Source organism: Pan troglodytes, chromosome 21 (assembly GCF_028858775.2).
Source record: "Pan troglodytes isolate AG18354 chromosome 21, NHGRI_mPanTro3-v2.0_pri, whole genome shotgun sequence".
Lineage (NCBI taxonomy): Eukaryota > Metazoa > Chordata > Mammalia > Primates > Hominidae > Pan > Pan troglodytes.
Genome location: NC_072419.2, coordinates 55,934,041 through 55,946,053, shown reverse-complemented (window position 1 = coordinate 55,946,053; position 12,013 = coordinate 55,934,041). Strand labels below are relative to the sequence as shown.

At 42.8% G+C, this 12,013-nt stretch overlaps 1 protein-coding gene across 1 annotated transcript in view; it reads left to right on the top strand.

Annotated features, from left to right (window-relative positions):
* The window catches only part of B4GALT5 (beta-1,4-galactosyltransferase 5), an 80,670-nt gene that overhangs the window by 53,798 nt on the left and 14,859 nt on the right, over nucleotides 1-12,013 (top strand). Inside the window, exon 2 of the mRNA XM_001167173.5 lies at nucleotides 3,065-3,199. Coding sequence (XP_001167173.1) covers nucleotides 3,065-3,199 — 135 coding nt within the window. The remainder of the gene's footprint in view (nucleotides 1-3,064; nucleotides 3,200-12,013) is intronic.

The following is a 12,013-nucleotide window of genomic DNA, read 5'->3' as shown; positions in this document are numbered from 1 at the left end:
TAGGTTTTCTTTGCTGATGGCCATATTTTCCCTGTTGACTCTGTGTTCTTGGAGGTCATAGTTCCCCAGTAGTGGGAAGCATTCGATGATATTGGTGAGTGTTCCTTAAAATGCCATCCAATCCCAAGTTGTGGATTTGTGATTATTTCCTTTTGTTTGGCAGTCTTTACTCCCTCAGTTTTTATTTTTTTAGCATTGTGCTAGTTCCTTTCGATAATTAGAAAAAAAAATACTATGTGGTTTACGTTAATTTATTAGTTGAATGACGAGACTAACACGAGACAGTTGTTAGCGAATTAAGTCAACATGGAAACAAATCCAAGTTTTGATAGTCTGTAATAGACCATCACAGAAACTGGAGAAGGGGGGAGACTGACACGGTACTGAAAGCTTCCTCAAGAGGTCTGTGAACTGGGGTTTGAAGGATTAATGGGATTTGCACGGCAGAAAGAATAGACCCCTTGCTGTAGCAGCAGCTCAGGGATAAAGGCAAGAGACATAAAAGACTTTTGAGCAGGAACAGTGTGGATAAATCTGTAATTAAGAAAGGTCAAGAAAGATCCATCTGGCAGCTTTGTGCAGGAGATGAAGATGTGAGAGCTATCTCCTTAAGAGTAAGCATTTAAGCCATGTGGGTGCTTGAAATCTTTCAGAGAGAGGTTGTGGCTAGAACATGGATGAGCAAGGTATAAAAGCTTAGTAGTTAAGAGCACAGACACACCTGGTTCAAATCCTAGTGCTCTCAGTTGACCTTTGTGAAGATACTTGGAGAAACTGAAGCCTAGAAGTTGTTTGTAAATTGGATAGTATTACGTGCCTCTTAGGATAATTATGAGGATTAAATGCAGTAAGGAATTATGTAATTAAGTACTCAATAAATGTTGCTTACATTTATTATGTGGCCAGAGTTCCCTAGAGCAGTGGTTATAGAAGTGTGGTCCTTAGTCCAGCACCATTTATCACCTGCGAGCTTGTTACAAGTGCACATTCATGGGCCCCACTCAGACCAGCTGCATCAGTCTGGGTAGTGGGACCTAGGAAACAGGCTTCTTAAAAGCACTCTGGGGGATGGGTGGGAAACATTAGAGAATGACTGCCCTAGAGGAATCCTCCAGTTGGGATGCAAAGCTAAGAAAGGGAGAGTGTTTAAAGGAGGGGCTAAGCAACTGTGTCCTTTGCAGTGCAGAGGAAAGGAGGTAGTGGATTCTTGGCGGCACCTTACTATAAGCTTTACACAAGATTTTCCATAAATACAATAAAAGCTTTACACAAAATTTTCAGTAAGACAACTGGTTTAGTAATATGTTGGGATGAAAGGAAGATTTCAGGGCAGTGGGAACATACTGTACAGCCCAAATGATTAAAAACAACAACAACAACACAGGACTGAATTAGAAATGTGATATTAGATGAAGTTTAAGTCTTAGGTTTAACAAGTATTTGTGGACTGCCCCCCTACTGTGACTGGCAGTGTACTATCTGCTGGAAATAGAGAATGAGGTGTTACTCCTGCTTTCAGAGACTTCACACAGTTATACTTTTTTTTAATAATTGGAAGCTGTCTTTTTTCCTTAAAATCTTTCCTAGCTACTAGAGAATAAACACAATATCTGATCTATTCTCCGACGGTGCCAGAAGTTAAGCATAGGGCTGTCTCCCAATCAATGCAAGGCCGCATTTGAAACTGCTACCTCATTTCGGAAAGCATTCTGAACACTGGTCCTTTTTGCTTATTATTTTATGGCTTGGGATATACCTTAAGAGATGATTTGAAATCTTCGAAAGATTTCAATGTCCCTGTTTAATGTTGGCCACGTGGGGTTTTTGACATTATGCTAACCCACCCCACCTCTGTCATTCCCAGTATAAAGCACCAAAAGCACTAGCTTGAAATACAGTGACTTCTAAGCTTCGTCCATTATTCCATTCAGTCATTGTTTGCTGCGCATTATGTACAGGATACTGCTTTAATAGTGATGAAACATAACGTCAGCCAAGTGTTTTGTCAAAGAGCCAGAATCCACATCCCAAGGCCAGATGTATTGAGTGTGGAGGAGGCACTGGGGCCTGGTCCCGAGGTTAGCCAAGCGGTTAGATGAATCCACCCCCAGACACCCACAAAGTTTAGATTTGTAAATGTTCCACCCCTGTAACACATCCCCCTTTCACAATGACAAAGGCAATTTGAGGGAATTAGAGTGACTGGTTAAGAAACTATGTTTTACAATCTCACTGTTTCTTGAAAATAGATGGCAGAGCAGTGGAGTTTGCAAGTAGAATATAGGGATTACATTTTGATGTGTTTGTGAACTTCTAGTTTTGTATCATAGAGAGACTTCAGGAAAATGCAAGTGGAGATCACTTTCCAAAGAAGACAAGATTGGCAGGTTAATCTGAACACTCATTTGTTAAGAGCATGTTTTAATTGACCTTGGACTGTGCTCTTTCCCTATTGCTTTGGACTTTTGGGCTGGGATGGGTGGATAGTGAGGACTGCAAATAGTCTTCCGTTACTCCTTTTTCTTTGCAAATCCCCCAAGGGTAAGTGATTGGAGCCTCAGTCTACCCCTTTGAAAAGGTTGCCAAGACCAGACCGTGGCTTCAGACCATGGCTTCAGTGCTTCTAGCAGTCAGAGAGTCAGTGGTTTCTTTTCTCTATGAAGAACCATGAACTAATTCTGAGAAGGTGAACTTAAAGAGAGCAGAAACCTTTAAAAAAAAAAAAAGTTTTAACTAATTCATAAAGGTCTTTCTTCTGATGATCAGAGTGCTAGAATACAGATTGGGTATTTGGAGAAGAGATGGAATATATATTTTTTTAAGTTGATGCTTTTTCTAGAACTGCTGGATATTGACAGAAATTCCTCTAAGCTCTACTAGCTACCCAAAGGATGTTGGTGTCCTGAAAGGTATGGAAAATAGAGTTATGGTCGTGTAGGGTTTTAAAAGAACTAAAAGAGGCTTTAAAAGTCCAAAAAGAAAAAAAAATCCATAGCTATGTGGTATGTTTTTTTAAATGATTGCTTCTGAATCCACCTCTTTTTCCCCTTTTTGCTTTCTGCAGTGAACACCTACCTCTTCATGATGCAAGCTCAAGGCATTCTGATCCGGGACAACGTGAGAACAATCGGTGCTCAGGTTTATGAGCAGGTGCTTCGGAGTGCTTATGCCAAGAGGAACAGCAGTGTAAATGACTCAGGTATATTTTTAGTAAAGAGGTGGTCTGATTAGAATGTCTCCTCCCAAGAGAGGTAAATTCGGTTGCAATAATTATTTTCAATGGGAAAAGCGCATTGTAAAAGAGGGATTTGGCTGAGTTTTACTTTACTGCTAAAAAAGCTCTTGCCAAATGAATCCTCGTTCATTTTTGTTAACAATATGACTCAGTCTGTTTGTGTTGCTATAAAAGAGTACTTGAGGTTGGATAATTTACAAAGAAAAAGGATTTATTTGGCTCATGGTTCTGCAGACTATTCAAGAAGTGTGATGCCAGCATCTGCTTCTGGTGAGGGCCTCAGGCTGCTTCCACTCTTGGTGGAAGGGGAAGGGGAAGCCTGTGTGTATGGTGAGAGGAAGCAATGTGGCAGGTGAGAGGAGGGCAGGGCCAGGCTCTTCTTAACAACCAGCTCTTGTGGGAGCTAATAGAGGAGAACCTACCGCAACAGCAGCAAGCCATTTATGAGGGATCTGCCCCTGTGAACCAAACACCTCCTGTAGGCCCCACCTCCACCATTGGGGATTACATTTCAGCATGAGGTGTGCAGGGGACAGACATTTAAACTATAGCATAATACATTAAGAATGACTGGATGACTACTACTTTTTTTTTTTTTTTTTTTTTGAGACGGAGTTTTGCTCCTGTCATCTGGGCTGGCATGCAACGGGTGATTTCGGCTCACTGCAACCTCCACTTCCCCAGTTCAAGTGATACTCGTGCCTCAGCCTCCTGAGTAGCTGGGATTACAGGAGCATGCCACCATGCCTGGCTAATTTTTGTATTTTTAGTAGAGATGGGGTTTCACCATGTTGGCCAGGTTGGTCTTGAACTCCTGACCTCAAGTGATCTGCCTGCCTCGGCCTCCCAAAGTGCTGGGACTACAGGCATAAGCCACTGTGCCAGGGCTCTTTCTTTTTAACTCTTTCAAAAACTGAATACAGGAAGGAAGTGATACTTCCACATGATTAAGTGGGACTCTCTTGAGGCCTCTCTAGTCCAGCCAGGGATGGTTTTTATTTAAAAAATAGATTCTGAGATTTCATTTTACTAAGGATTCATGATTCGCCTCATTTCTGTAACTGAGGACTAACGTGCTTTCTGGGTTTCTTTGGGTTTTTTTGAGATGGAGTTTTGCTCTTGTCACCCAGGCTGGAGTACAGTGGTGTTATCTCGGCTCACTGTAACCTCCACCTCCCGGGTTCAACTGATTCTCCTGCCTCAGCCTCCTGAGTAGCTGGGGTTACAGGTGTGCGCCACCATACCTGGCTAACTTTTGTATTTTTAGTAGAGACGGGGTTTCGCCATGTTGGCCGGGCTGGTCTCAAACTCCTGACCTCAGGTGATCCGCCTGCCTCGGCCTCCCAAAGTGTTGGGATTACAGACATGAACCACTGTGCCCGAGCTTTTTTTTTTATTCTCTTGAGATGGCATCTCACTTTGTCTCCCAGGCTGGAGTGCAATGGCATGATCTTGGCTCACTGCAGCCTTGACCTCCCAGGCTCAAGTGATTCTCCTGCCTCGTCCTCCCAAAGTGCTAAGATTAAAGGTGTGAGCCACCGTGGCTCATTTTTTGTATTGTTTGTAGACATGGCTAATTTTTGTATTTTTTGTAGACACGGGTTTCACCATGTTGCCCAGTCTGGTCTTGTATTCCTGAGCTTAAGCGATCCACCTGCCTTGGCCTCCCAAAGTGCTAAGATTATAGGCATGAGCCACCATACCCAGCCTCCTATGGCTTCTTAATGATTTCGTCTAAGCCCAATATTTTAAAATATTTACATTTAAAAAAAAATTCTCCCTCTAAATCAGTCCTCTCTTCTTCTCTAATAAGTTACAAGATTTTTGGAGGTTCACTGTCGAATGTGAAATTGCTTTGCAAATGTTGCAAATGCGAATTATTCTGCGGCGCTTAGGAAATCAAGAGAAAGCATTGCCTCTCTTAAAAGAATTGCCTCTCCTTAAAAGAATTGACCACATCCTAATTTATCAGTTTCCTCTGCCATCCACTTTAGCAACAGAGGACTGTAGTTAGCAAACTGATAAACTTTTGATACTTTCTTGTTGGCAAAGAACAAGTGAATGACATTTCAGAGCTTTTTAGACAAATTGTGGTCGCACTGGGTCAAGTTACCTGAGCCCTGAACCATACCTGGGAGAGGAAACCCTGCAGTTTCCGTCTTGCATGTGGTGGTAGGTTTTGCACACAATCCGCACACACATTCTCACTCGACTCATGTGGCTCTGTCATTTAAGGCAGAATTTTATGCTGTTTGCATTTTTCACACATAGTACATATAATCTTGGGGAAGATGGTGCAGCTTGATCATGTGACTCTTTCCCTAAACCCTGCCAAAATCCTGCTTCTAGTTAGGTGAAGAAACGAGGCAGTACTGACTGCCCTTCCAGAGCGCTCTCCCCTGTATAGCACTGAGTAAGGGAACATTTGTGTCCTCATGACATTTATCCAGTCCAGATGTCATACTTCTGCAGTGTTAGATGAGGCTGGAATATCTGTCTCTCTGGGCATTTGGCAGTACTGGCAGTTCTCTCAGAAGTTAGAGGGGCATGCAGCAGGACCCCATTTCCACACCACTGCCGGTCTGGCAACACAGGATTGCGCTACTTCCTGAGTTGCTGTCTTTGAAAACTGAGTACAGAGGTGAGTTTCACCCTTGGAGGGTGTATCCAGTGACCCGTTATTATTGAACTTGGTGTACTTTTATTCTCAAATTATCATACACCCAAATACCTTTTCCTTACATCTCTCTGGTTAGAACAATCTATTTTTTGTTAAACGTGTTTATTTATCTAATAGATTGGAAGTCTGTGCCATCAGGGACTCTCTTACTGTTTATTAGATACTTGACTCACATGATTTCATGTAGTCCCTCACAAGAACCCAGAAGGTAGCTACTGTGTCCCCATTGTAGGGATAAAAGGAACAAGGCACATGGAAGTCATGGAACTTGATGCAGCAGCAGGGTTAGGGTTTGCTGATTCTCTTGACTCCAGGGCCTGTGCCCTGAATGGCAGTGATGGCTTCATTCCTTTTGTCATCTTTGTATCCTTAGTACCTTATACACTGCCTCGCACATAGGAAGCACTTGGTAAGTTATTTTTGTATGCATGAAGGAATGAATTTAACAAGAAAGCACGTCTTAAGTGTTGTAGCATGTTTCTAAGGAGGTCACCATCTTGTGGAGCTGCTGTGTCACTGGCACATCTTTGGCGAGTAAGTACAGGTTGAGCATCCCCAATCAGAAAATACCAACTCCAGACTGCTCCAGAATCCACACATGATGAAACTTTGAGTGCCAACACGACACTTGAAGAAAATACTCAATGGAGCATTGCAGATTTCGGATTTTTAGATTGGGGTTGATCAACTGGTAAGTATAATGCAAATATTCCAAAATCCTAAAAAATCAGAAATCTGAAACACTTCTGGTCCTAAGCATTTCAGATAAGGGGATACTCAACCTGTACTGAAAAGAAAATAGCATTTCACTGAAAGTGTATTTAATGAAAACCCATCATTCTTCTTCATTTCAAAGCAGTTGTCTACCTAGCACAGTCAGAGAGGGTATTCTGGGCCCAGCACTGCTGAGACAGCCAAATGACTGACACCTCTGGCCCGACCACTTCTGCCTGGAGCACTGTTGGCTTAATGGTGGTAACCTGGATTATGCACCATCCTCTGCTGAAATAATGCTGAGGCACATACCCACATTCAGGCATCTGCATTAGGCCAAGCATAGCTCAAAAGCCCAGGGTGACATTTAAGTAATGCTGGTTTTCTTTAAGTTTAAAAGCAACATGGTGATCAGTGAATGAAAACAGACTTTTGGGGATGGGGTCTGTGAACCTGGAAATAAACCTGAAGTAGTGACCAGGAGAAGCTTCCTGTTGTCACTGAAAGCCATTGGTTTGTGAGATTGTGAATCTGCAGAGTGAGTAAAGTCATGCTGGTGTGCTTTGTAATCTATTAATGGAGTGGGTCATCTTCACCTCTTTCTCGGTGGTTTTAGATGTCCAGTCTGTAGTCTTCGATGTGGCTACCCTCCCAGTAGGTAGTCATCCTTTAGTGGACTAACTCTTGAAGAATGCTCATTCTTTATATTTCACAGATATTTGTCCCAGTGGCATCTTTCTAGTATATATAAATTTCCATATTTTTTTCAAGCAGAGAGGCAAGTGTTTGGTCTTTTCTCAAATGGGAGGGGAAAGTGGTGATTCTTGCTGGGGTCCATTGGTCAGCACTTTCGATTCCTTCTCAACTGGATTTGGTAACACAAGGGAGAAGGCAGGTTTTTACCTCCTCCAGGTATTAGGGTAGCAATACCAAGCTTAGCTATACATTGGAATTCCCAAGGAGCTTTCCAAAGTACTGATGTTTGTGCCTGACTGCTAGAGATTCTTATTTAATTGGCCTGAGGTATAGCCTGAATGTTAGAATTTTGTTTGTTTGTTTTTGTTTTGAGACAGTCTTGCTCTGTCACCCAGGCTGGAGTGCAGTGGCACCATCTCAGCTCACTGCAACCTCCGCCTCCTAGATTCAAGTGATTCTCCTGCCTCAACCTCCTGAGTAGCTGGGACACCAGGCGAGTGCCACCACCCCCGGCTAATTTTTGTATTTTTAGTAGAGATGAGGTTTCATCATGTTGCCCAGGCTGGTCTCAAACTCCTGGCTTCAAGTGATCTGCTCACCTCGGCCTCCCAAAGTGCTGGGATTACAGGCATGAGCCACCACACCCGGCCTGGTGTTAGGATTTTTGAAAGCTTCTTAGATGATTCTAATATGCAGCCAAGGCTGCTGAACCACTGGTGTGAAGCAATGCTGAATAAGCAGTTGCTGTTGGACAGAAATGTTGGTCTGCAAGCCCATGATATCAGTAGCCATTTGAACCTGTAGGTAGGAGTCTGTTGTTTTCCCATTTTCTATCTATCTATATTCTTTTTTTTTTTGAGACGGAGTCTCGCTCTGTTGCCCAGGCCGGAGTGCAGTGGCACGATCTTGGCTTGCTGCAACCTCTGCCTCCCAGGTTCAAGCGATTCTCCTACCTCAGCCTCCTGAGTAGCTGGGATTACAGGCACCCACCACCATGCCTGGCTAATTTTTGTATTTTTAGTAGAGATAGGGTTTCACTATGTTGGCCAGGCTGGTCTCAAACTCCTGAACTCAGGTGATCCACCTGCCTTGGCCTCTCAAAGTGCTGGGATTACAGGTGTGAGCCACTGTGCCTGGCCTGTTTTCCCATTTTCTTTTTCGAGACAAAGTCTCGCTCTGTTGCCCGGGCTGGCGTGCAGTGGCGGGATCTCGGCTCACTGCAACCTCCACCTTTTGAGTTCAAGCAATTCTCCTGCCTCAGCCTCCTGAGTAGCCAGAACTACAGGCGCATGCCACCGTGCCTGGCTAATTTTTTGTATTTTTAGTAAGAGACACAGTTTCACCATGTTGGTCAGGCTGGTCTCGAACTCCTGACCTTGGGTGATCCATCCGCCTTGGCCTCCCAAAATGCAGAGATCACCGCGCCCGGCTTGTTTTCCCATTTTCTAAATGTAAAAGCGGCTGCCTTCTTTGCCCTTCAAGAACATGTCCAGCTTTGAAATAGATTAGATTTAAATTAAAAAGTAAAACCGTGGCTGTAGAAATTCAACAGGCTTGTTTTTCTCTCAGCATTTTCCTCATTCAGTAGGTACATGCTTTAGAAGAGTAAGAAGTTATATTTGGAACTCCAAGGGGATAAGGTATAACCCCACCCGTTGCTGGACAGCTAGCAGGGGAGAAAAACAAGGGCTCCTCACGATAACTGCACGTAGTTTTACCAGGTCGTGAGCAATTAATTTCCTCTGTCTCTTTCATTTTAAAAGGCCTCTATTGCTACTGAAAAGCAGACTTTGTTTGTTTGTTTGTTTATGATGGAGTTTTGCTGTTGTTGCCCAGGCTGGAGTGCAACCGTGTGATCTCAGCTCACTGTAACCTCTGCCTCCTGGGTTCAAGCGATTCTCCTTCCTCAGCCTCCTGAGTAGCTGGGATTACAAGCACCTGCCACCATGCCCGGCTAATTTTTGTGTGTGTGTGTTTTTTTTTTTTAGCAGAGTTGGGGTTTCACCATATTGGCCAGGCTGATCTCGAACTCCTGACCTGAAGTGATCACCCCACCTTGGCCTTCCAAGTAGACTTTATTTTAATTAAAGTTTTATTTAAAAATTTTTAAACAAGAAATCAGGAAATTAAGCCACCCCTCCCAAGATGTAGAGTAAGTTTCTGGAAGATTTTTGCAATAGAGTTGTTGTGTATTTGAGGATTCTTAAAACAGTGACATATTATTAATTTAGTAATCAGAAGAAAAATAAATGCTTTTTTTTTTGTTTCATGCTAGTTGCTACCAGGCTTACTGTATCATTGTTTGAAGGAAGTAGAAAGGAATTTATCTGTCTTCAAAGAAACTCCAAATAGTAGAATCATTAGAGTTAGTGATATCTTGTCTCTTGCCTCATGTTTTTTAAATTCTAGTTTCCTGATTAGGTTCTAGCTCTAGGGCTTGGGTCAGTCATTGACCAGAATGATTATTGTCTTTGTTTTTGTTGATTTGTTTACGAAAATATACTTAGTGTAATACTTTTGGGAATTTCATTGCCTTCTAGTGAATGTATTGACTGTGCCAATACATGTTTCCAGCCAGCGTCTCTTGCCACACATGGGCGTATCACAAACACAGGCACATTTTCTAGTACTTGTGAGGTCTTTTAATTTTTTTCTAAAGGAGAATAATTTCATCTATTAGATTCATCCAGAGTAATAATTAGGATGAGGGGTTCTTCACATAGATTTTTGAAGCAGTTACTACCTTCAGAAGAAGATTCAACCCAGGCCAGGTTTGCATGTATGAACTGAGCTCAGAGAATTTCTGTGTAAATATTATCTTTAAGGTTCTGTCTTGGTTCATGTTTTCTTTTTTTTTTTTTTTAAGATAGGATCTCACTCTGTCACCCAGGCTGGAGTACAGTGGTGTGATCATTGCCCACCGGAACCTCGACCTCCCAGGCTCAGGTGATCCTCCTGCCTCAGCCTCCCGAGTAGCTGGGACCACAGGCGCGCACCACCAGGCCTGGCTAATTTTTAAAATTATTTGTAGAGACAGGTTCTCAGCATGTTTCCTGGGCTGGTCTTGGCCTCCTGGGCTCAGGCAATCCTCTTGCCTCAGTCTCCCAAAGTGCTGGGATTATAGGCATGAGCCACCACACCCAGCCTGGTTTATGTCTTTATATAAATTAGTCTCTACTATTCTCTATAAATGCAGGCTTATTGTTTTTCAGGAAAGCTACTACTGAAAAGGACAGAAAGCATTCTGTTCCTTCCCTTGTTAAGACACTGTTAAAATTTTCAAGTTGCCTCTCGTTGAATTTTGCCCCAGAGTACTTGCAGAGTAGGCAGCGCAGAGTAGGCAGCCGTGTGCATATATAAAAGGATTCAATGTGTTAGCCATTTGATTCTTGGAAACCTGCTTATAGTGCTTTTTCAAAAATATCTTAGTTGAAGATTCTAGAATTCTAGGGTACAAAGTGAATTTGAACAGGATGTTTTAATTTTCATAGAATCAGCGTGGATCCAAAAGGATTTAATATTCTGTGGAAAAAATAAAAACAATACAGTATACTGGAAGGATCTCTCATTCAGAGTTTAGTTGGAGCTCTGTCATGCATTAGCCAGGGCTCCTGGTCGGAGTTCTGTGTATGTTGTTACAGTTATTCATCTGTAGAAAATGAGGTTGGAAGACCCTCCTCCTACTCTACAAGTACAGTCCCCTAGGAAAAAGACATCTGCCATCACACTCTTCATATCCACTAACGTGACTCTAAAGGGGCATACATATGTGAGGGTTTTTAAATTATAAACCCTTGAGAATGAGAACACAAAAGGAGACCACAGCAAAAAACCTTGGTAGGTAGAAAGCAGAAGAACCACTGATAAAAGACTTAACAAACCCAAGAAAACTGACTGCTCAAAGCAGCAACAGGAGAACCAGCAACCACCCCAGGATCCCCCAGAAGCTCAGGAACTAGCAATATGGGAAGTAGGAGCAAAGGTGGCAACTAAAATAAAGGGAGATTGAAAGCTGTTAAAAAGCAGTCAGATACCCAGACCCATTTCCCCATCCTGGCAAGAGCTAGAGACTTAATAACCCCAGAGATGGCAAAACAGAGGCTCCTCAACCTGGGGATACCTGGCATGACCACAGTATTTGAAAAGATGGGGATTACATATGCCCCAGCCTCTTTCTCTTCTTTCTTAGTTTCAGGATGTTTATAGTCAGGACTCTACCATTCTGGCAGGAGATTCGAGTGGATTTCTCTGGAGAATCTGGTCAGACCAGGAGAAAAGACCCAAAGATATTGACACTGGAGATACCAATAAGAGAAAAATGACTGCAAACATGAAACAAGAATATAGTAAGAAATGAACATTCAGGAAACAAGAGCTCTTCAAAGTTAAAAAATATGATAGCAGAGATGATGATTAAAGGAAGGTTGAGTAAAGTTGAGGAAATCTCTCGGAAAGTAGGGCAGATAAATGGCAAGACGGAAAACTGGATAGAAAAGATGAGACAGAGGACCAGGAGGTCCCACATCCAACTCCTGTTCTGTATTCTCCAGAAAGGCAGCACAGAGTACAGAAGGGAGGAATCATCACCGAGAGAATACCTCCCCCCAAGCACATTTGGCATGGAAGAAGGCCAGAAGCTGCCACACCTCCTCTGGGAGGATGAAGTTGAGAGAATACCTAATGTATGT